This window comes from Rhinolophus hipposideros (assembly GCF_964194185.1).
Source record: "Rhinolophus hipposideros genome assembly, chromosome: 19".
NCBI classification, from domain to species: Eukaryota; Metazoa; Chordata; class Mammalia; order Chiroptera; family Rhinolophidae; genus Rhinolophus; species Rhinolophus hipposideros.
The window spans coordinates 2,038,068-2,062,164 of NC_138065.1; the positions used below are offsets into that span (position 1 = coordinate 2,038,068).

General features: G+C 59.6%; 1 protein-coding gene across 6 annotated transcripts; it reads right to left on the reverse strand.

Moving 5' to 3' along the window:
• Positions 1-1,602: 1,602 nt before the first annotated feature.
• LOC308487018 (ephrin-A3) lies at positions 1,603-24,096 on the reverse strand. 6 transcript variants are annotated; one of them, XM_081024643.1, is made up of 5 exons: positions 23,912-24,084; positions 4,359-4,648; positions 3,877-3,942; positions 3,614-3,691; positions 1,603-3,402 (listed from the first exon to the last, which is right to left on the reverse strand). In XM_081024643.1, the coding sequence occupies exons 1-5, from the start codon at positions 24,022-24,024 to the stop codon at positions 3,272-3,274; spliced, it is 678 nt and encodes a 225-aa protein (XP_080880769.1). In that variant the 5' UTR covers positions 24,025-24,084; the 3' UTR covers positions 1,603-3,271. The 6 variants fall into 6 exon arrangements, with proteins under 6 accessions (XP_080880769.1, XP_080880764.1, XP_080880767.1 ...); XM_081024638.1 differs by lacking the exon at positions 23,912-24,084 and adding an exon at positions 10,515-10,723; XM_081024641.1 differs by lacking the exon at positions 23,912-24,084 and adding an exon at positions 9,798-9,845.
• Between the last annotated feature and the right edge of the window lies 1 nt (position 24,097).

Here is a 24,097-nt window from a genome sequence, read left to right on the forward strand (position 1 = left end):
TGAAACCGAGGCCAACCAAGTTGGGGCTCGTCCTGCCTGCGCCGCTCAGCCAATGGACCGACAAGAGCTTGGCCATAGAATAGCGTATATTGTCAGAGCACTGGTGGTCTGAGAGGGCAGCGGGTTACCACCTCCAAAACCTGCCTCCACGTTCTCAGACCGGCTTCGGGGTATTTAAGGGAAATCCTGGGCATTCCTCTAAAGGCTGTGTGGTGGTTCTGGGGTCTGCATGGAGCCTTCCCTCTGGCCACATGGTTCTCTGGTGACATCAGCAGCCCAGGAACAATGATGGGAGAAGCCTGGAAGGAACACTAGACCCCAGAGACTGTGATCAATGGGCATAAGGGTACAGTCATAAGTCTCAGGGTAATTTTCTAGAGCAGGGAACTGGGACGGGACATTCCGAGCTCAAGTTGTAGTGGATGATCTATTCTTAAGCTACAGGCCAAGGAAAGGTGAGGCCAGTCGTTGCGAGGGGTCCCTGCCAGGCCCTGCTTCCACAGTAGTAAAAGGAAGCTGGCTGATTCTGGTTCCTGCCTCCAGATGCCTGCCCTCTTCCAGTCTTTTGGACTGTTGAACCCACGAGGCCCTCTCCATCCCAGCCTGCCAGGCCCTGGGCCATGCGGCCCTGGCTTTGAGGGAACCTGCATCCTAGGCCCATGGCTATGGCTCCTTCACGGGACAAACCCACATCCCTCAAGACTGCTGTGTGTACCTCCTCCTCCAGGCAGCCTCCTCCCTAGGTTCCCAGGGGAGACTGCTTTTTCCTCATGTTCCCACAGCTTCCTGGCACTTAACCGTATAACCTCTGGTTAGTAGGTCGTGTGTGTGTGTGTGTGTGTGTGTGTATGTGTATGTGTTACGGATTCCTCTTTGCATATCAGCACATGCTAAAAGGAGCTTAGTGAGAGCAGACTGTCTTCCTGTACCCCAGAACCCAGGCTGGAGCTTGGCACTCAGCAGGTAGTCAATGTCAGTTGAGTCCACAGTCGAGTGGATGGGTGAGCCTACCTTTTCTGCCTTGTCTCAGGAGGGGGAGCCTCAGACTGGTACACTGCCGCTCTTGGTTCTTTCCCACAGTCCTCCCACCCAGACTTCTCCCTGCTCTGCTAGCAGGAAGCCTACTCACCCTCCAGCGCCTGGCTGAAATTCCATTTTTCATGTCTTATGAACGCAGAGCAGAGTACACAGCCCCTGCTGCCCAGGGACTCCCACAGTGCTGCTGGCAATAGCCACAGAGACACACAGGAGGGGCACTCACCCAGGACCCAGTCTGCCCACACAGTGCCAGTTAGGGAAGCTGGTTGAGATGCAGTACCAAGGGTGCCGAGCTTGGCAGTGAGAAAAGGCACCCCCTCCCGGGGCCAGCTAGGCAAGCGAAGGCTGCATAGATTTGGGCGCCTGTTGGCAACCCCACTCCGTGCCCACCTGTACCCACCTGACCTCACCCAGCCTGGCTCCTGACAAGAGCCTTGGACTTCTTCCCCTCCCCCTCGTCCCCTCACTCTCCAGACCTATGCGGGGGGTGGGGGGAAAAGGGGGCTGCAGTATTTGCACCCCCAGCTCCAGCAAACTCTCAGCCCTTTGGTGGGGAGGTCTTAAACGGATAACGTTACAAAGGAAACCAATTATATTGAAACACAGTTATTGAAACAGTCACTTTTTTTGGCATAGTAATATATATGCTTCTTTATTAACACATTCAAAACAAGGCAGGTCTAACAACCACGCTCATCTCCAAATAGTGTTGGGACTAAACGCTCCGTAGAGATAGCTTCAGAAAACTATAATGCAGTCTGAAAACATCTGCGATTTCTGTGGGTTTTGAAGTCACAGGCGCAGTTAACTGTTGTGGCTCGCTGCCCAAGTACGTAAGAGAATGTTAAATCTTAGTTACAGGCAAGTAAAAATAAGATAATTTTTTTCCTATCTAGGTTTACAACCTGGATTGGGAAGAAAAGGAGAAAGGTGTAATTGAGCCGTATACTCTGTCATTTCGTCCTTCTGAGAGAAATGTATCATAGCCCAGAGTTTCTGATGAGATACTCGTCGCTCAGAGAGGTTGCATGAGTTGCCCAGAGCCACCAAAAGCCATCAGCCTCTGCTGGGAAGGCTCTGTTGCTCCCTCCACACAGAGCTGCCGCCTTAGAACAAGGTATTCAGTTGTCCCTCGGGCCCTAGAATCTCCTCCCCCACGCAGACCCTGTGACCTGGCGGGGTGCAGGGGGCGGTCTAATCTGTGTATGGAAGGCTCACGCCCCTGGAAATCACACACACTCCGTTATTTTTATCTCCAGTTTATTTTTTTAGTCTAAGAGCAGAGTATGAAAGTCACAGCCAAAGCACTTGAAAAAGGCCCAGGAGGATGGGTGGGACCACAGGGTGGGCAGGGCACGGTCCTGGGGGCGGGTCCCGGCTGGCTGGGGCTGGAGGGGAGGGGCATTGTTGTCTCACGGTCTCCAAAAGTGTCTGTGCGTTGCATAGTCTTGTCTTCACAGAAGACAAAAGAGGGGCCAGGGGGTCCCCTGGGGGGGGGGCTAGCCTGGTGGGGAAGGGGTCTGAAGCTGGACGGGGACGTCAGGGGAGGTCGGGGTTAAGGAGGGGGAGGGACTCTGTCCGTCTGTACATTATATATAGATATAGAGTCTGTACATGCCTGCCTGGCACCCCAATGCCCACCCCTTGTCACCCCTGTCTACCTCCCACCCCCCCAGGGCTGTCTCCTTGTAAACTTGGATTTAATCCAAACCACAATCCTGGGCGTGGGAGTTGGGGGAGGAGGACGTGCTTATTGCTGTAAACAGGGGAAGGGGGCAGCGGGCGATGCCACCCCCTCACCCATCTAGTCCCCTCCCCGTGTTCTGCCCCTGCAAGAGAGGGATGGAGGTGTCTCCCACGCTCTGATTTGCCCTCTCTGGGGCATATTTGTCTTTCTGGGGGGACAGGGGGGAGGGCGCCAGGGGTCAGAGAAAGGTACCAGGGGGCAGGGAGTCCTGAGCACTGCCCTTCGTGGCCCCCCAGTTTGGTACCAAACATTACCAGAGCCACAAGGCCACTGGCACCCGTGGCTGTCCCTGTGCCTGGCCCATTACAGTGCCCTACGTGGGTGGAGGGGGCAGAAGGGGTGGGCACAGATGTATGCTGCAGACCTCACTTCCAGCCATCGCAGCAGGGGTCTAGGCGCCAGTCTAGGCTCCGCTTGGAAAGGGCAAAGGCTCCCTATTCCGGCCCCGCCCCGCCCTATCTCTTCCCCGTCAGGGGAGGGGCAGAACTAGGAGGCCAAGAGCGTCATGAGGAAGAAGGTAATGCCCACCGCCAGGGGCAGGTGTTCCCTCTTGGGGCTGGTCCCGCTGATGCTCTTCTCTAGCTTGGGCACCTGGGGATTCTCTCCCTCAAAGTCTTCTGTGGAGAGAGGAAGAGAAGACTGGTGAGGGCTGGGCTGCTTGCCACGGCGGGGGCACGCAGCAGCAGCAGCAGCAGGGGAGCCGGGGACGTGACCACCCACGGGGTAAGAGGGATGGGTGTCCTCAGGGGGAAGGCATGCGATGTGAGCAGGCACCGGGGAGGGGACTGCGGTTCCAGCAGTGGCCACCAGAGGGCGCTGCGCACTCACCCAGCACGTTGATCTTCACATTGGGGCCCATGGTGAACTGGGGGAGAGTGGGGACCGGCTTCTCCCCGGAGTGCGATGCTGCGGGGTGGGGTGCGGGTGGGGAGAGAGGAGGGGAGAGTCAGGGCCAGGATCCCCTCCCCCTGCTACAGCTGAGGAGTGAGTCCCCCTCGCCTGTGCCCTCCGCCCCCACCCCCAGGAAGCAAGGGAGCCCCGAAGCAGGGGAGCCGAAGGTGGGGTCGCGACTGGGAGCCGGTTATACTCACTGGAGGCGCAGCAGACGAAAACCTTCATCCGCAGACACTTCCAGTGCAGGTTGTGGGTGGGCGTGGCTGGGGGGAGAGGCGGGGCCTGAGTGGCTTTCTCTGGGTTTGCACCCCGCGCCCTCACTCAGAAACTCTCCTCACACCCCCCGCCCCACTGCTCCTCCCGGGCAGTCTCCTTCAGGACGTCCCCGACCCTTTGGACAGTGCTCACGGGGCTCCGTCGGTCAGCGCGAGAAGCCCCTTCGATCCGCCCCTCAGGAAACCCCGACCCCTGAGATGCCGCTCCCGGAATGTGCCTTACAGAAACGGTGACCCCGGTGCAGACTTCGCACTGTCACCAAACCCTTCTCTTAGCCTCACGATCCTGTCTGAGCCGAAACCCGAGGTCCCCAGTCCCCACGCCTCGTGGCGTAGCCGCAAGGTGACAGCGCGCCGGCCCAGGCCCCCCCCCAGCCAGACCCCCCCCCCCGGCTGTCACTCACAGATGTAGTAGTACTCGTGACCCGCGTGGAACTCGTAGCCCAGCGAGAAGGCGCTGTAGCGCTGGAACTTCTCCGAGAACTTGATGGGGCTGTGCGGCGCGTGCGGCCGGTTGCACTCCCAGCGCTTGAAGCCCTGGCTGGCGTTGCAGGCGCGGTAGCCGGCGCGGCTCACCATGTACAGCACGTACTGCTCCGCCCCGCCGCCCGGCCCCGAGCTGTTGTAGTGCGGGCAGTAAATGTCCAGGTAGTCGTTCACGTTCACCTGCACCGTGTAGCCCTCTCGCCGCAGGCTGCGGGGGACCGGCAGCGGGTCAGAGAGAAACCCCACGCCAGCCCGCTCTCCACCTCTCGCGCCGCACACCTTCCCCAGAGTCCCCGAGCCTCCCGGCTGTTTTTCTGGGCGTCCTCTCTTCTCTGTCCCTGTCTGTCCGTCCCCAGGGCCCTAGTGCCGCCAGACCTCTCACTGGCCTTTCTTGCCGGCTCCTTGTTCTCTCCCACTGGCGGCCACCAGAGGACAGCAAAGGCGCAGGGAAGCCCGGCCGGCCTCCAAGGAAAGGAGGCGGGGAGAAAGATGGAGGGAAGGAGGGAACGCATGCTTTAGTTACCACAGAAACGGCGCAGGCCCCTGCGACTCCCAGACCCAGGCCCGGATTTCCTCCATCCATGCCCTGTAATTCCCCAGTGGGGCGGAGGGATTGAGGCGGTGATGGGAAAGGTGAAGGTGGGAGGTTTCCCTTCTGATAGGTGCGCACCCTCCATCGCCTCTCCCTGCATGCTTTCCTGCGGCTGCCCGTCCTCCCCCAAGGCCAGTTCCACAGGACCTGCCCTCAGACTCGTATGTATGGAGGCTTCATGCATTTACATGCATAGTTCTATGGCACACACACAAATATGTCCACCGCCCACTCACAGGCAGCAGACACACAGAAAAGCTCGTATGCTGGACTTGCATGCCAGTGCTGGTTGACCACCGTGTCCTGCAATCTTAAACTCTCTCTCTGCCCTTACACACACACACACACACACACACACACACACACAGGCACATGTCCTCTCTACAGTATCACTGGTCTCTGTACTTTGAGTCCCACTGACCTCCACCCTGAGGCCATGGGCAATTAGGTCCCCAATAATGTGACGCAACAGATCAGGGAGCTAAGGGACTCAAGATCAAGGCTCCAGGTGGTATCACGCCAACCAGCCATCTCCCTCCTCAGCCTGGGCACCACTGCCCCTTAACGATGCTAGGCAGAGCAGTGGGCATGGTGCCCAGGCAAGATGTCTGTGCCTCTTACTTCCTCCAGCCTCCTATGGGACACAGAAGCAGATGCTGGGTCCCTGGCAATTTCCACCTGCCTTCCTACTCATCACCTACGGTAAGCCCTGGTCTTAACGGTGGTACTGGGTGATGTGGGTAGGGGAGAAACGTCTGAATGGAGAAAGAAACTCAGACAAGAAGGCAGGCGCTCCCCTTCATTTCCTTAGGGTGGAAATGCACACATCTTGGCAGTGAGAGGGAGTGTGGTGGACACAGGAAAGTGTGGGACCTTGACAGTGTCAAACCACCGGGGTCCCTGGTCCCTGAGAATGCCCTGAGGGTGAGAGCTGGCTCCCCCTGTCACCGAGCACCTCCCCGTTTCACAAACAGTAATTAGATCTATTAGGGAAAGGAGCTTGGAGGCCTGTGCATGGGGTGCAGCCTGGAGGGTCCCTCCCACCTTACCCCTACTTCCTTGGCCTTCCTTTGCTGCCCACTCCCCATGGCCTCCCATCCAAGCCTGGCAGTTAGGCAGACAGGTGAGTGCTGGTGCTTGGGCACCCCGGTAAGAATGGGCACAGCCTCACTGACTCATCAGGAATGTCACCAGCCCCACTTGGTTCCCACGGGAGTGATGGGTCACTCAGGCCCCTCCCTGGCCCTGGCACTCAGGTGGGCAGGAGTCTCGGCCTGAGGCACTGGGAGCAGGAAAACTAGTTAGACCAGGCCTGGCTCCCAGCTGCCGCCACTCGAGAGGTCTGACTCTCTATCCCCAACCCCGAAGCCAACCTGCTCGGGCTTTGAGGAGGAGGCCCCCAGTGGGAGGGGGCCAGGTCTGGAGCAGCTGCACAGCCCTCCGTCCTTAAGCCTCACCCAGGTTTCCTGCCCTGCTCTGAAGTGGCCCCTCCCTGAGGGCTGCCCAGTCCCCCTACAACACACCGCATGCCAGCAGGGAGTAAGCAAAAGCCAGAGCTATTCCTATAGGTACCTCACTTTCCCCAGCAGGGTGGCGACTAGCCTTATAGAAAGGTTGCTGGGTAACCACAAGTGAAGAGAAGCCACCTCTTACCTATCCCTGGGCTGGGTGGCAGGAACAGCCCCCGAAATGCCCCCAAAGCTGGGCACGTGGGAGAAAAAGATGTGCTTGTGGAAGGGCTGTGCCCAGTTGGAATCTTGTGGACTGGGGGCAGAAGGGCAGCGGGCCAGGAATCCCCGGCCACACTCCTGAGGTGTCTGCTTGGCTTGGGCGCTTTCATTGAATCTGTCATCCTTCCTGTCCAGGCAGTGAAGAGGGAGGTGCCCCAAGCCTGGCGAAGCTAGCTGCTCGCCCCGCCTCCTGAGCGGCACCCCCGGGAGGGATCTGGGGGTGGGTTGTGCCTGTCCCTCCAGAGAGGTCTCTATTCTTCCTGACTCCGGCCCCTACTCGCCTCCCACCTCTCCCGAAGAAAGGCGAGTGTGGACACACGGAGGGGCCGCCCCCCGGTTATACCGTCTCCCAGCTCTCACCGCGGTGCACATGCCCACCTCTCCCTTCCACTCCTTCCGTGCTCTGTCTGCTAGAGCCTGGCGGGTGGGCGGCGGGGCGGCCGGGAAGAAGCAAACCTCCCCCCCCCCCCCGGCCATTAAGAGCAAGCGAACGGGGTGCCTAAACGGCCAGGGAATAGGGAAAGCATCCCAAGGGGCCCTGAACTTGTTAAATCCCCACCCCCACCCCTAGAGCCAGGATGCAGAGCTGAGGAAGTGGAGGAGGGATGTAAAGGCCCCGGACCCGGTTCTCCTCCCCCTAGCGCGCGCCCCCGAGGCTGCGCGCCGCTCGCTCCAGCAGACGAGGCCTGACCACGTGTGCGCGGCGTGGGGTCCGCGCACCGGGCTGAGAGTGGGCGGGTGGCGGGAACGCTCGCGGAGCGGCGCGTGCACGCTGACACCTCAGCACCCCTCGGGCGCCCTCGGTCTCCGCACCCAGCCCCGCCGAGTCTGGCCATCCCGGGACCCCCGGACCCCGGGCTTCTCCGGCCGGCGTCGGGTGGGAGAGAATCAGCGCGCCCCGCATCCCCGCCCCTCCTCCCTGCGACAGCGGCGGCGGCGGCGAAGGTTTATTGATCTGCAGCGGCGGAGAAGCGCGAGAGCCCGGCCGAAAGCGAGCCTCACAGAAACCGAGGGGGCGCGAGACGCACACCGAGGGGAGAGATGAGCCGAGAAATCCGGGAAAGGGAGCGAGGCACAGAGAAAGAACGGCATCCGGAACCCGAGAGGAAGAGGGACGAGAGCGAGAACCGGGAGTCCTGGGGGCAAGGAGAGACGGAGCGGCCGGTCCACAGAGGCCCGCAGACAGCGGGGCAGGGACGGCGCGACGCGGAGAACGCAGGGGCGCAAGGCGCACTCGGGCAGGGAGAACGCGGAGGCCAGCGTGGACGTTGTGCAGCCTTAATAAATATTGGTTGAACGTATGAATGAAAGATCAGAACCGAAACATTTCAGAGCTAGAGGCAGGTAGGGAGACAGCCAGAGGAAGGTGTTCCTGAGGCTTCCTGAGTGCGGGCGGACACCAACACCTCTGCTCAGTTCCGCAAAGAAATGAAGCCCAGGCCGGAGCGCACAGATTCGGCCAAAGGCAGCCCCCTCTTCAGTTCCGGGCTCAGGGGACCCCTTGGCCTCACACTCTCAGGCTTCCCTCCAGTGTAGTCCCCCCTCCCGAGTTTCTGAGCCAGGTTGGGAACAGGTCTCGCCTAGTCTAGGGGACCAAACGGAGTGGGGGGCAGGGGGCGAGATGGCGGCCTCGTGCAGGGCAAGGCCCCCAGGTCTGTCAAAGGAGGCCGCCGCACGTGTCCCACCAGTACCCTCCCACGTGACCCCAGGAGGAGGGGTCGCAGGACCCTCTCTACGTGACCCCAAGGGGCAGAGACCCTCCGCACGTGACAGGGGGGTGGGAGCCAGGAGGCCAGCTCACGTGACGGGGGGAGGGGGCGCGGGAGCCTGTGGCTCGGCCCGGCCCCGCCCCCAGCTCCCTGGCCCTCTCCACTCCCGGCTCCGGAGCACGTCGCTCTCACGATTTATGGGGCCGCGGCTGCCGCAGTGAGAGAGCCGGGGAGCCCGGCGCAGCGGCAACAAAGGCAGAGGAAGCGAGGCGGGGGCGGCGGCGGCCTCCCGGCCGGTTGCGCACCCTCTTCCACCTCTGCGGGTCCAGACCTGCGGGGAGCCGGGAAGACAGAGGGAGGCTCCGGGAACTGGGGCTCCCTCATCCCCTCCCTTGGGCTTTCACCTGCGCCCAGGTGTATGTGGGGGAGGCGAACCTGATCAACAACACCCCCCCCCGCCATTCCCGCATACCCCTGGCTCTGGCTTCCGTTAGGAACGCGGGGGCGCCCCGAGGATGGTGGGGAACCCAGGCCCCTCGCCTGCGCGCTCTCCACCGCCCGTCAGACTCTAGCGGGGCGGGGGGCGGACGTGTGAGTCTGGGGGAGGGGGACCAGCTAGATAGACCTGGGGAGTCGGCCCCCAGCGCCCCCGGAGTTCTCCGAGTCCCGCTCCGGGGGGGAGGGGCCGCATCCTCACTCCTAGGTTTCCAAGGAAAGCGAGAGGGGGGCGTCGTTGGCTCATCCCCACCCCCAGTCTGACACTCCGGGCGCGAGGAGGGAGAGGGGGAGGCGCGGAGCCCCAAACAACAAAGAGCGGAGCGGCGAGCGGCAGCCCCTCCCCTGGGAGGTTGGAGGTCGCAGCCACCAGGCCCTCCGGGTCCCCTCCCCTGGGGCCGCGCCATTGCTCCCGAGTCTCCCCCCCGGGGTGGGGAGCCCGAGGCAGTGCCGGCGCCGCCGCCTGGGCAGGTGTGACAGTGACCCCCGCGTCCCCAGGGATCACCCCCAACACACAGACACACACGGCGGTCGGCGGGGAGGAGAAGACAAGGGCAGGGAGGACTGAGCAGAATGAGGATCTGGCCCCGCAGCCGGCACCCAGCCGCCTCGCCACACACCCGGGAAACCACACGGCCGCCCTGACACCCGCCCAGACCGCGGCGGCGCCGACAGCCACCCGAGCCCAGACGCGGCCCGCCACGCGGATAGCGACCGCAGCCCCCTCCCCGGCCGGTCGCCCGCTCCCACCCCCAGACGATCGCCGACGCAGACACACAAATCACACACTCAGACACACACGCACACTGACAGCCGCGCACGCCCGCTTACAGTGGAGCCACACGCCGTTCTCAGCCGGGCGAGTGTGTGCGTGTGTGTGTGTGCGCGCGCGTGTGACACGCCGACATCTCCCTGCTTCCTTCCTTTTCACCGGTACACTACGTCCCCATCCTCACCAAGCAACACCCCCAGAGCCCCCCAACTCGGTGACCCAGTCCCAGCTCACCCCAGCCAGGCTTATCCACACAACCAAGGCACCATTTGCCTTCGTTTGAGGAGCTGCTCAGTCGAACTCCGTCTCAGCTCTGGACCCCACTTTTAAAGCAGGAGTCGGAGACAGAACCCCTTGAAATCCTCACCACTGAAAACAGGTCATCCCTGGGCCCCCCAAGTGCCGGCGGCCTATCCCTACCACACTGGTACTCCCAAACCTCAGCCCGGCAGAAGGGGGTGAAGATGGGGGCACTGTGTGATGGGGGTACGCTATTCCAGCGGCAGGTGTGGAGAGAAGCCAAGGTGGGGTGCGGGGTCCCTGAGCAGCCTCCTCCGCACGGCCCAAGCCCTCCTTACTACATACCTCGATAGCCTCTTTCAGACCCCCTCCTGAGTTTCACAGACGCCCATTGAGTGTGTCCCCCTCTCCGTAGCTTCCCAGCCCCCAGCTGTGCTCTCCCAGGACGCCCACCCCAGGTTCCCCCAGGACTTCCCGGGCCCCCCAGGTACCCCCTCGCTGAAGCGGGACGTACGGCTCCCCGGCCCCCGACTCACTGCTGGTTGGAGCTGTTCCAGTACACCGCATGCCGGTTTCCCAGCGCCCCCCCGGGCCCCTGGGCCAGCAGCGGCAGCAGCGGCACCGGCACGAGCAGCAGCAGCAGGAGCAGCGGAGCCGCCGCCATCCCCGGAGCCGCCGCCGCCGCCGCCCCCCGACTGAGCCCCGCGCTCCCGGCTTCTCGCTTCCCAGCTCCCTGCTGCCGCCGCCGCCGGCCCCCGAGCCTTAGGCCACGCCCCCAGCCCTTCCCTCCGCCCTGCCGGGCGCGCCTCCGAAGCCCCTCCCCTGGCGCGCTCCCGCCAGGCCCCGCCCCGCTGGGGCCCGGAGCGCGCGGCGCGTGGGAGGTAGGGGCAGTGCTACCCTCTCCCGAACAGCCCGCGCTGCTTACCTCTCCCTCCTAGGTTTAATTTGCTGCCGCTGGTCCTGGGTTTTCAGCTCCCCGGTCTGGAGTTCCCAGGGGAAGGATTAGGGGGGGTCAAGACAGGGATCTGGGTCTCCTTGAGCACATTTATCTCTGGGAGGGGGTGAAGGAGACTTGAAAAGAAGCTGGGGGTGTCCAGGACCTCTTAATCAGTAGAGCTAGACCTCCTTCCTTCTGAACCAAGGGTCTGGCCCTCTGCTCCTTCCATGCGCTTCTTCCCAGGTGAATGAAGAGTTAGGTAGGTTCTAGAGGGTGGGGGAGAAGCCCTCAGCTGGTACCAAGGACCAGACAGCTGTTGACCTGAAGCCCCCAGCTGAGCTTGAGGCTTGTTTTTCTTGGAGGTGGGGTAGAAGAGATCAGACCCCAAGAATGTCAATACTGGGTGCTGGAAGGGCCTGTGGCAGTCCAGAGCCCAAAGTGGAGGAGGAACCAGGGAGAGAGTCAGCGAGAGCAAACCAGGCTTTTCTGGGACACCTACAAAGGATCCTCACTCACAATCCAGGAGGCCCCTTCCCAGTGTGGCCCTTGGTGTCCCCAAGCACTCTCCCTCCTATGCTGCTCTCTCCACACTCAACATCCTCACAGGGACCCCCAGGCACAGACATAACACACACAGATTCAGGAGGAAAAGCACTGACACCCAGAGGCTGAGAAGGCAGATCATAGCACAGGCACTTGACATGGACATACAGACACACAGGTAGACTCGTGCGCGCGTGCACACACACACAGGAAAAGGTACTATCCGATAACTAGCCATCTGTGCAAATACAGGCACAGAGGAGCACACACCCAGACACACGCACCCTCTGGCACACACACAGCTCTGCTCTCCTCTCTTTTCCTAGGAAGTAGAAGTTGAGGGAAATAGTCTAGAATCCAGACCTAGGGGGTGTCCACCCCTCTTCTCTTTTGAGAGGCTCAGCCCACTGGACAGGAGGAGCAGGTCTCAGCCTATGTTCTCAGAACTCAGGCCAACCACCTGTGCCCAGAGACACGGGCATGTTGTCTTTTCTTTCTGTACTGCAGCAGAGAGGACATACAGCCACCTGTCATCTGCTTATCCGGCAGGACAGACCTCCTGACCACAAGTCCACCCCTGTGTTGGGTTTGGGGGAGGGGCAGTGCCATGCAGAACAGGTGCCTAGCTGCTGCCAGGAGAGAGCAAGCTCTGTCCTCCCTCAGCTCCTCTCCACCGGGAAATCTGTCCCTACTCAGAAGCCAGAAAATAAATTAGGCCCTTTGGGGTGGGAAGAGGGCACTTTACAAACAACTCTCCCTCCCCTGAGACTCCTCATCTCCAGGGAGATTTGTTTCACCCAAATGAAACTAACCTGCCTACTCCAGGTGCCACAAATCCAAGCTCCCTCCCTGCTACCCACATTCCCTGCTCTGCAAAGGGAAGCTCTATCTGTGGGGCCCACAGTTGGCAGAGAGGCTGCCCATGTTCCCAGGGAGTGGAGCTTGCCATTCTAGAAGCCTTAGATCCATGTTTGTAGAGTCTGGATACCACTCATGGGGGGAGGAGGGGCATTTCCATAGGGCCCAGATCCTCCCCTTCAGAGCTAGCACCCTCACACACCTCCTTCACATCATAACTGAGCCCTTCTCTCTAGCATCTGGAGCCCACTCTATAGGATTTAAGCAGCTCTCTCTATGGGGTGTAAGCCTCTAGTCTTTAAGTTCTGAGATATTCGCCATAGGGCCCAGGCTGGGCCCTATGGCGAATATCTCAGAACTTATCTCCATAAATCATGGATCTGGTGCTTTGTCTATTGGGGCTTCTAGCTGAATGAGCTGCTGGCTGATTCGGGCTTTTGTGTGAATTAGAATAAGTGCCCTGGGGCAGCTGGTTAGCTCAGTTGGTTAGAGCACGAGCGCTGAACGACAGGGTTGCCGGTTCGATTCCCACATGGGCCAGTGAGCTGCGCCCTTCACAACTAGATTGAAAACAATGGCTTGAGCTTGGAGCTGAGACCAGGTGGGCGACCAGTTTGCTTAGTGGTTAGAGCATAGTGTTCATAACACCAAGGTCACCGGTAAAAGTCCCACATGGACAAGTGAGCTGTGCCCTCCACAACTAGATTGAAAATGACTTGACTTGGAGCTGAGCTTCGCCCCCTCAACTAGATTGAAAAACAATGGCTTGACATCCTGGAAAAACACACAGCTTGAGCTCGGAGCTGAGCCCAGGTGGGTGACCGGTGGCTCAGTGGTTAGAGCATGGTGCTCATAAGACCAAGGTCGCCGGTTTGAGTCCTACATGGGCCAATGAGCTGCACCCTTCACAACTAGATTGGAAACAATATTCCCTAATAATAATAATAATAAAAGAAAGAAAGAGCACCCCTCTGTGCAGACCCAGACCCAGTCCTTGGGGTGCATCTCCTGGCAACTGGCAGGTTGTGCCTGTGTGAAGAGACAAAGGAACCGCGTCTGTCAGCAGAAGGTGGCCCCACATTTCTCCCCATCTTAGTCGGGGAGCTGGGGCTGATGTCAGCCTCGACTCACCGCTGGGGTGGCTAAGTGTGCCACGTACAAACTGCACAAGTACGTGCGCTAGTGTGTCATTCCTGATGGTCGGATATGTGCGTCCAGCTATAATGCCTGACCCTATCTCCAGGCCTCTACTCATGTGTAAGTCCCGGGTGTAAGGCCCGGGACCTGATCTGAAGCCGGCCTCTTCCGGTGGCATTCAGGTCATGGAAGGATCCAGGCTTCCTTTCATGGGGGATAGGCCTCTGTTTATACCTGTGACTCAAATCTTTCCTGACTGTGACCCATCACAGCAGTGGAATGTATATTTTGCATTTGCAATACAGTACACACCACACACACACAACTGAAACAGTAATTTTCATGAACCAATACTTACATTTACTACAGAGGATACACTCTGATAGTTTTCTCCTGTTCTATGCTTAACTTTTTCTTAAATAAACTAAAAAGCTGGTCGAGATCCATAAAATTGATTTCTTGGCTCACTACCCCAATGGGTCACAAACTATAGTTTGATGTGTATGTAGTTTGGTGTGTAAGGCCTGGGCCCTCTCTAATCAACACCCCTCTGGAGGGTGAGGCCCCTGTTGAGTCTGGGGTTCTCTCCCCAGCTGGTTCGCTCTCTCTCTCGGGCCTTAGGCCTCTTTTCTCCACTCCCACAGGCTCTGTCTTCATTTCCCACTGACCCTCAGGGTTGCCAGTCCACGGCTGGCTGCCATGTTCTCCCAGGGGCACGGCGCTCAGGCCCCTGGAAACACACTGAACGCAGTGTCTCAGCCCCCGCCCCTGGGGCCAAGGAAGCAGGGAGCTGAACAGGTCGGGGGCAGAGGGAGGACTCAGGCTCTGTGGCCCAACATGGCTCCTGGGACTTTGGGTGGCAACCGCAGAGCTGAGCTGTGTTCAATAAATCATGGAGGCGAGGGCCTGGGGGAAGGGGGGCCAGGAGGGAAGAGGGGCCACGGATAAATAATTCATTAAACAAATAAACAAGAGCCTGTGAGAGGGAGGATGGGATGTGTGCGAGCAGGAGAAGCAGCCGCCAGCTCCAGACATGAAATATTCACAGGTTCTGCAGCTTGCCCAGGGCCTAAGTGTGTGCCCCAGTGTAGGCAGGTGGGTGTGGTGTGCCCCAGTATAGGCGGGTTCGTGTGCTCCTAAATGGAGGCCTGGGTGTCACCCAGAAGGGCAGTGCACGGGTCTCCTGATTCCCAAGTGTGTGTGTCATCATGGCTACACGGTGCTGAGGCCTGTGAGTTGACGTGGAACCACATATGTAACCGACAACAGGGAGCACAATGCACTGATGTGTGGCCCCCCGACACAGGAAATGGGGACACAGGGCTTGGCGGGTGGGGCTGGGGTGTAATAACCTCTGATCCTAGTCATGCCCTGATCCCTCTAATGAGCCCGGCAAGCTGAGAAGCCTGACGCAGAGGCATCTCGGGTGTTCCCCTGGGGGGTGTGACTCCCCTGAGTGTGCTGCCAGAAAAGCTGACAGGGAGGGAGTCTGGCTTAGCAGTTACCAGGGTGGGCTTGGGTTTGAGTTCCAGTTCCACCGCGCACTGGCTATGCTGGTCACGTCTATCCTCTGAGAATGCTTCCTCACCTGTAAAGTGGGGCTAATCATACCCTGCCTCCAGGAGGTGGTGCTTATGAGGATTAAGATCCCTGTCTGGGAAGCACTTAGCATGGTGTTTAGGACCCATGAGGTGTTTGATTAATGGAGGCCTTCTCGTCATTACTATGGAGAGGTTATCTCCTGACGTCCACCCACCCACACTAGCCCCAAACTCTCTTTTCCATTTGTTTTCCCCCATTTCCAACCTTCTCTAATGGCTGTTGTCATGGGAGAGGTGGCCTAGGGCTTGGGGAGGAGGGATGTGTGGGAAAAGATCAGATGGATTCAGGGAGAGGCGAAGTGACAGCTCAAAATGGAAGTCCTCATCCCTGACAGTGTGGAAGGAGGGCTCCTTGACCTTCTCCTTAGACCTCAGAGCCTCTCCTTAGCTCCTGAATTTTTCCCTTGATCCAGACTCTCTTCTCTTTCCTGCCACCAACATTGAACTTTCTAGCAAGTGGCTGCAAGGAGACAGAGGGAATTCGAGGAGAGGTCTCTGAGTACAGAGACCATCACCATCTCCCTGCCCTCTATATGCCTGCCCTCACTACCAGGGCTCTAGCCCCCACCCTCTGTCTAGCCGTTGAGGGCTTCCTTGGCAAAGATGGCTATGTCTGGGCAAAACCCCGAGCAACGGCACTCCAGAGTGGGTGGGGAGAATCCAGGCTGGAGTACTCCCGAGAGCCTGGAGAGCTAGGGTGGGAGACGTGGGGCCTCCCAGTGAGCCCCAGCATTCCCCTGCCCTCTCCAGTTCCCTGGAAAGGATAGGCTCCCTGCGGGAGAGAACAGCAGACAGGTCTGAGCGGGCCTGCTCCTCCGCAGACAGAAGAACAGGCTGGGGGAGGGGGCCTGAGATCTTGGTGGGGAGTGGTGGCTGCAACCCCATGTCTCCTCTGGGGAGCCAGGGGCAGAGGGACTTGGGCCTGGGCATACCCTACCATAGCCTGGGGCCCAGCTCTTTGCCTCCCTTGGCCAGCCTGCTGCCACTTGGGCAGCCAAGGGTCTGGGCCCCCAGGTGTGAAGATGGTGCCTGCCCACCCCTTCCCAAAGAGCCAACATTGGTTCTCCAGTTCTCCTCCCCTGGGCTGGGCAGGTTCGGGCTAATCTGTGCAAAAGCTTCACAGCAAACATCGATCTGTAATAAAACCACAACGTGTGCTCAGGAGAAGGGATTCCAGACACAGAGGGAGCCAGACTACACACAGACACACTCACACAAGTATACACAAATGCAAAACATACAGCTCTGGGAGGGCAGACACCAACAGTCCTGAAAAGGCAGCTGAGTGGGGACCCACGCTGAGTCAAACACACACCCTCCCTCCCTGCTATAACTTTGTCCTTCAAAACCTAAACCTGCTCTGACAGCCCATTTCCCTGTGTTCCCATAGCATTGTGTACATGGCTCTATAACAGCATTTGCACTTGGCATAATTATTTGTTGGCCAGTTTGTCTCCTCGAGTATTTGAAAGGTTTCTTAAAGGAAGGGATCTTGTCTTATGCAAGTGTTATCCCCAGCAGCTAGCACGCAGCCTGATAGTTAGTAGGAGCAGGTGAGATGCTCCATAAGTAATTGTTGAATTGAGTAACAGACAATTAAATGCATCCAGACAGTGGGACCCCCCCACCCCAGAAGTACACAGAGGATATCAAGTGCAGGTTACTTCTGCCTCTGCCCCCCCCCTCCCGATCTTCTGGTCTCCTGATCTGACTGCCTCTCAGCTTCCTCAAAAGCTCTCCTTTCTCCCTCTTCACTCAAGTGTGAGATGAGACCATGAATTCGAGTTCCACCTGAGGGCTGGCAGGCAAGGTAAGGGTTAATGACACCTCATTAGGGTTTAATTGGAGGAAGGAAGCTGCCCTGGCACCAGACAGGTGGGCAGGCCTGCCCCTCACTGGAAGCAGGCGCCCCCAGTTCCAGCACCCTGCCAGGCGTGTGGGTGATTTGGCCCTGGAGACCCTCAGTCCAGCTCAGGGCACTTCCCCCCACCATTTGCTTTGCCAATTTAGTCTCTAGGCGGTACAGACCAGCCCTCCCCATCTGTCACCACATATCCAGAGGGGGAGGCGGACTTCTTATCTTTTCTCCTTTTGCTAGGCTGCGCCCCCTCCTACCCCAGGAGACGTTGGAGGCTAGGAAGAGGGGTGGGGTAAGGAACTGGACAACTGAGAGAGATTAAGGGATAGATTCAGGATACAGACAGCGGCAGGGCTGGGGACGTGGAGACGTCTGCCCAATTTGACCTTAAATGAAGAGAATGCAAATGAGATGCAGACCGTATGCAGATGAACAAGAAGATCTCAGAATTAACATTCCGGTGGCAGTAACCGGGCACCCAGACCCCAGCGCTGTGGTCAGCGCTCGCCTCCTAGCTTTCCTGGGTTAGGGGGCACTGACCATTACTTTGAGTGAGAAAAAGGAAGGTAAGAGCTTGGTGGGGCAAAGGCTGCAGGATCTGGGAAGCTGGGCTCCACCCCAGCCTCCCCACCCCCAACCCAAGCACCACCCAAGCTGCCTCTGGAGCTCAGGCACCTACCATTCTTCAGGGTACGCTCGGACGCACAGTCGGTTGCTATGGGGACCCCCTCCTAGGGTCCAGGCCTGAACCAATGGGCATCACCGCTGATGACCTCATGCCCCAGGCCCCCGGATTCTATTGGCTAGTTGGAAGCCACAGTGCCCCTCTACAACTGCGTCACCGCTGGGGATCCCCGACGACCCCAGTGGATGTGGCCTACTGACAGAAGGGCGTGCTGGGAGCTCGCAATTTGCTGAATGAATGAATAAGGAAAGGAAGGAAGGAATCAACAAAAGAGAAGAAAAAAGGGAGGGGCCACAAAAAGACCAAAACTTCAGGGTTTAGCCTCTAGGGAAAGAGGGGCGACCCAGGCAAGTGTGGAGCAGGATAGAATCGCAGAGATTCAGGCTCTCGGAGATAGAGTGAGGTAGAGACCAGGGGAGTTTCCCCTGTGTTTGGGAGACTAGGGCAGGCCCAGCAAACACCAGGCATGGATGGCCTGGGTGTACGGCCCCACCCTCGGCCGTCTAGCGCCGCTGAGTTTAGGGGAGATGGGTGACGCCCCAAAACTTGCAGGCCTGCCCAAGCCTCCTGGAACCGCGCCCCGGAACACGCCTGGAGGACTTCTCAAGAGTAGGCAGGGCCCTGTCCCGTAAGACCGCCCAGCGTCTTCAGCGCATCTCCGCCCCAGGAGCGGACTGGGCCCTTGCTTTCCAGGGGGACGCGCCCCGCGACGAAAATCAGCTGTCCGCGCAGGGCCCAGGCTGAGCAGAAAGTGAGGGTAGGGAGGGCTGACTTGGCTGAAGGCCAGCGGCCGGCCGGCCTGAGTTGGAGACCTTCCGCCCAAGTGCGCCGCTGGGGAGGTGTCGGCGCTCACACCTGCGGGCCGCTGGGCGGCGGGCGAGGGCGTGTCCGTGTCAAGTATGCGCGTCCCACTGCGGGCGGGCGGGCGTCGCAGAGCAGGCAGAGCCGACTGGGCCCCGGTCTGCTTCGCACATGCGTTCTTATCCGCGGAGGGCCCGCGCGCCGGGCCTGGTTGGCTCTGAGAGGGTGTCTGGGACACCAGGAGAAGAGCGAGATCCCCCCCGGCCCCCGTCCTCAATGCAAGGCAGGGCTACTAACCCATCGCCCCGGACTGCCCCGCCTATAGTTTCACTGGCGGGGGGCGGCGCGGAGGTAGCAGTACAGTCGGTTTCCATGGCGACATATAGACACCCTCCTGTTTGACAGCAGAGACGGAACTCGAACGCAGGACCAGAAGAGCGAGCCCATAGCTCATCCTTCAGCTCAGACTCCACGGTCTCCGCACTCCGGCCCTCCTCCTCGCTAAAGATGGTTTCGGGTGAGGGCCCTGACACACGCATACGTAGGCACAAGCACCTACAGACACGGCATTTTCTGAAAGGGGCCTCGAATGGGGGGAGGGGTCGACCCGTGTCTGCTCCGCGCGCGCCGCTGTCCTCCACCCCAGGCCTCAGCCAGAGCAATGCAATTAACCGAGAGGGACGGGGGATGACCTAGGTGAGCAAAGGGTGAGGGAGGGGGTCGCAACCCCCAGCATTTCAGTCTGTCAGTATGCAGACCCCCAGCCCCCTCCGCGGCTCCCAGCCCCCAGCGTGTTCACACGCGGCCTTTCCCTGCCGCAGCCGCCGAGCTAATCAGCACAACATCCACCTATCGATTGTAGGCTCGTTGCCAGGCGGGCCGGCACTGTGCCCATGGAGGCTGCGGGGCACCGGGGCGGGTAGAGCACAGCTGCGGGGGAAGGGGTGCCCCTTCCCCTGGCTCCACCCTGGACACCATTCAGAAAGCGGACCCAGGTTGGGCTTGGGGGGGATCGTAGCCTTGCCGGCCAGAGGTGGGAGCGACGGTGGGGCTGAAAGCAAAGGGACCCCTCCCGCCTCTGCCCCACCCCTCCTCCTTATAAAAGCGGAGAACAAAGAGGCCGCTGGGGAAGGCGGCTTTGATCTGACCCCACCTTCCCAGTTCTGGGCCAGGCCCCGCCCACACTGCCCTTGGGAGGAGGATGGACGCCCGGATCTCAGGGACCCGCGTCCTCAAACCCAGGTGCTGTCTTTCTACCGGCGCTGCTTGGTGCTACCACAGTTTGGGCAGTGCCCCAAGTAGGTGGGCTGGCAGGAGAATCTGCCCCTTCTCAGCACAGGAAGCCAGCTAAGGAGGTGGGAGAGGGTGCCAAGCTCCACAGCTGCTGCTGGCACCCGCCCCACACTGCCCAGAGGGGTGCCCACCGAGGTCTGGCATGGATGGCCTGGGCACAGCTGGCATGGAGGTCAGGCCAAGCCAAGCTGAGAGCAGAGGCTGCAGGGAGTCCTGGTGTCAGGGAAGGAGTCTGAGGGCAGTAGTCTGGGGAGAGCAACAAAAAGATGGGTGATTTATTGAGAGTTTGGTCCAGACATTTATAAAAATACAAATTGGTATGAAATTCAGCCTCATGGCCAGTCTGTCTTCACAGAAGACAAGTGAGTGACCCCCTGGGAGGGAAAGGTGCTGCCCCAGGGAAGGGGCCCACAGGGCACTGGGCACAGATGGCAGGCCTGGGTTGCTTCCTTGCCCTGGTCCAGCAATCCACCTGCCCCAGGTCTTTGGCCTTGGCCCCCAGCAGGCTCAAGGATTCAAGCCCACCAAATCCCAGTCTTCCTGGGGGATGGGTGAGACCACCAGAACTGCTGAGGGAGACCCTGTGTTTGTCTTGCCTGGGCGCCAGGTGTCCAGGACTGTCTGCAGCTCCCCTGTGGTTCCTCTTCAACCTCAGATGAGGGGCCGGCACCTGCAAGGGCCACCTCAGACCTTCTGTCCCCCCCATCGCTCCTCCATCTTGTCTGTCTGGCTTGGCATTCCCAGTTCAGGTGGTAGGGGCTCCTCCTCCATGGAGCCTTGGGAGGTCTCTGGGTCCTGGGGTGGCAGGAAGGGTCCGCTTGGCTCAGAGAACTCGCAGGAGACGCAGAATCGGGAGCAGCAGCAGCAGCAAGAGACAGAAGGGGCTGGGAGCGCCCCCTCCTTGCCACCCAGATGTGCCACTCTCTCCAGGGCTCCCAACAGGATGGGCTGACTCAGACTCTGTGAGGGGGGAGGAGTACACTGATGGGTTCCCCCATTCTGGCAGCCGCCTGCCCCCCATTAGCTGTTCATACCCATCCTGTTCTCTGGGGTCTCCCAAACCAGCCACTGCCTTCCCATAATCTACTACCTCATCCCCTCTAAGACCCAACTTCCAAGTCTCCCCCAAATTGCCACTAGAGACTACCAGTTCACCTAAGGCTTTCAAGGGCCTTGTCCCTGGCGATGCGGTTCTGTTGGCCCAGCACCTGGGGCTGCAGGGGAGGCTCCCACAGGCTCCACGGGGAGAAGAGGCCACAGCTTACAGCCCGGCCCGGACCGGTCTGATGCCGCCAGACCCTCTGGTGCCTTCCCTCCTTCCCAAGGACCCCACACTGGTCAGCAGGGCTGCTCCCTGTGGCCCAGCCACTTACTGCTCTCCTTGCAGCAGACGGACACCTGGAGCCTCAAGCATTGGCCAGGACCCCCGGGAGTCGGCACGGCTGTGCGGTGGGAAATCGGAGAAAGTTAGCACAGGCTGCTCTGCGGACTATCTTAGACTCTCTCAGCTTCTCTCCTCTCCAGTTGCCTGGAAAGCTTTTCCTTGCTTTTGGGCCCCATCCAGGAGACTCCCCTCATCCCCCTCATCCTCTTTCCTAGCTCCTCTTACTTTCTCCTCCTCTCCACAGACTCATTCTAGATGTCCCCCTTCTCAGTCCCGGACTCAGGTCCCTTCCCACACCCCTCTGTCCACAGCCCCACCCCTCCCAGGCCTGGCCCTCATTCCCAGTGCCCCCCTCGACTGGTGGCACGGCCAGGTGCCTGACTGGTGGCACGGACAGGTGCCCGCTCCTTTCCCCACCTCCCTCCCAGAGGCGGCCAGTGTACCCTTCCTCACTCACAGATGTAGTAGTAGGTCTCTCCAGGCAAGAACTCAAAGCCAAGGGAAAAGGGTGTGAAGCGCTGAATCTTCTCTGAGAATTTAACGGGGCCAAACGGAGCGAAGGGGAGGGAGCACTCCCAGCGCTTGAAGGCACCTGCCCCCTGTGCCTGGCAGGCCTCGTAGCCTGGCCAGTCCACCATGTATAAAGCAAAGGTCTCGGGGCCCTCAGGGGGTCCTGGGCCCTCATAGTGTGGGCAGAAGATGTCTAGATAGTCGTTGAGGCCCAGTTCTACCACGGCGTCCCCTCGAAGCAGCCTGCAGACACAAAGTAGGCATGGCCTGAGGGCGGCATGACATGGCACGGCACGCCTGCGGCACCAGGGTCAGAGATACCCTTCCAAGGGTCCCTGCCAGCCTCTGCCCATCCTCTGGAGAGAGAGCAGCTCAGTAAGGCCCGAGTCCGCCAGACTGACAACTCCCGAGACAAAGAGTGTAAGAAAAGGATGAGGTGACAGATTCACAGGTTCAGAGAGGTTAAGGGACTGCAGCGCCCTGCCCTGCACACGTGGCTCAGGGTGAGAAGGCCTCTCACCACATCCTGCCTTTCGGGTTGGAGCTGCCACCTATATCTCCAGCCCCAGTGCCCAAGGCCTGGCACAGTGCCTGTGCTTGACAAATATTAGCTGGATGGCTGCTGTGACGAAGCTAGAGCAGAGGCAAGGGGTAGAGATCTGAGCCTAGAAGGCAGTCACAGTCGCAGAGACGGAGACTGGGGACAGTGTACTCCTTAAAAAGATGCAGAGAGGGACACTGCCTTTAGACTTCAATCCAATACTGAACAGAGGGCCATGGTAAAACAAAGAATGAGGGAGTGGGTAGGGGGGGCCTCCCTCTTTTTGCCAGGACAAGGGGGCCCCGTCCACCTATCACCCCATCTTCAGCCTGCTCAGGACTCCCTTCCCCTCTTCTTGGGGGCTGCCAGGGCTTGGGGGGAAGCCAGTGCAGGTGGGAAGGGCTGCCCCTCACAGCATCAAATATAGCAGGAACCACTTGCTCCCTCCCCACCATACACACAGCCCAGCATGACTTAGGAAAGGCCTCCAACGGTCCCTCAATGGGTGGTCCGAGGACCACCAGCGTCAGGAGTTCTGATTAGAAATGCAGATTCCTGGGCTCAGCTCAGACCTACTAGAACACAAGCTGGGCCTTTGTATGTTTTGTTCCACAGCATCTTTGGTGCCTGGAAAAGGGTCCTGCACAAGGACAGCGCTCCATAAATATCTGTGGACTGAATGAATGAACCAGAAACCTCAGGATTGGGGGCTAGGAACCTGAATTTTTAACACATCCTCTGTGTGATTCAGAGGCACTGGTCTGGAACAGAGAGAGGAATTCAGAGCCGAGGACAATAGCTCTTATCACACGGTATTGGTATTGTAATGACCTGTCCCTCAGCCTGCCCTCCCCAGGGGGGTCTTTGGGCTCCCAGAGGGCAGAGTCTAGGTCTTCTCACCAATCTAATACCAAGCACTCTAGCACAGGTCCTGATACACAGTATGTACTTAATAAATGTTAGTGAGTGAATGAATGCACAGAGTCACAGATTGTCTCAAGTAGAAAATCAGAGAGGAAAACAGATGGAGAAAGCAGAGAAAGGCAGGGGGAATTGGGGAGGGGGATAGAAACAGTAAAAAATACCCAGGTTCAAAGGCAGGCAACTCAGGAGAGAGAAAGAAATAATAGTTTATATCTGTACAGCATACACCTCTTTCAAACTCATGACCTCAGTTTGCCCGTCTGATTTCCCGGGTATTAATATTGTTAGCCCATTTTACAGATGAGATAACTGAGGTTAGGGAGGTCAAATTACTTGCCTAAAGGTGATTCACCTAGAAGGGCAGGGCCGAGACTGGAGAGAAATAGGACAGATAATGACCGACAGGGAAACAGAGATGCCAAATGAGATCAGGAGACGAGTGAGCGCCAGAGGGGAGGCCCAGCAAGCAGGAAAGTAATCCACGTTCTTTCACAAGACTAAAGCCCCCTCCCTAGCTCTCAGGTCCGCCTGCCCCAGCTCAGGCCTGAGGGAGGCTGGGGATCGCCAGGAGAGAAGCGAGGGGGGCGGGGCTCGGAGCGCTGGCCATGGCCCCTCAGCTCCGGGCTCCAAGACCCCACCGACCGCCCTCGGGGCTGGGGTTCTCCGCCCGCCCCCCAACACGTGCGGGTGGGGGGAGACCAGGGGCGCGCCTAGCCCCTCCCCCTCCCCCGCCGGCTCAAACAAAGGAGCCCTGGCGCGCGGCCCGGCTCCGGCGGCGCCGCACTCAGAGCGAGTCGGGCGCGCGCCGGGCCCGGGAGCGCGCAGGCCCAGCTGGCTGCTGGCCGGGTTCGGCCCGGCTACCTGGGGTTACTGGAGTTCCAGTAGAAGTCGTGGCGGAGGCCGGAGCCCCCTCGCAGAGGGGAGCCGAGCAGCGCGGCCCAGAGGACAGTCCGCAGCAGGGGCAGCAGCCGCATCGCCCCCGCGGTCGGGTCTGGTCTGGTCCGGCCCGGCCGGCCCGCTTCGCCGTCGCCGCGAGAAAGGTACAAA

Excerpts from the sequence above, each read along its gene's own strand:
- LOC308487018 (XM_081024638.1), bottom strand. The coding sequence starts at position 10,642 with ATGGCGGCGGCTCCGCTGCTCCTGCTGCTGCTGCTCGTGCCGGTGCCG. Across the intron at positions 3,692-3,876 it reads TTTCGTCTGCTGCGCCTCCA|CATCGCACTCCGGGGAGAAG; the intron begins GTGAGTATAACC and ends CCCACCCCGCAG. Across the intron at positions 3,403-3,613 it reads TGTGAAGATCAACGTGCTGG|AAGACTTTGAGGGAGAGAAT; the intron begins GTGAGTGCGCAG and ends CTCTCTCCACAG.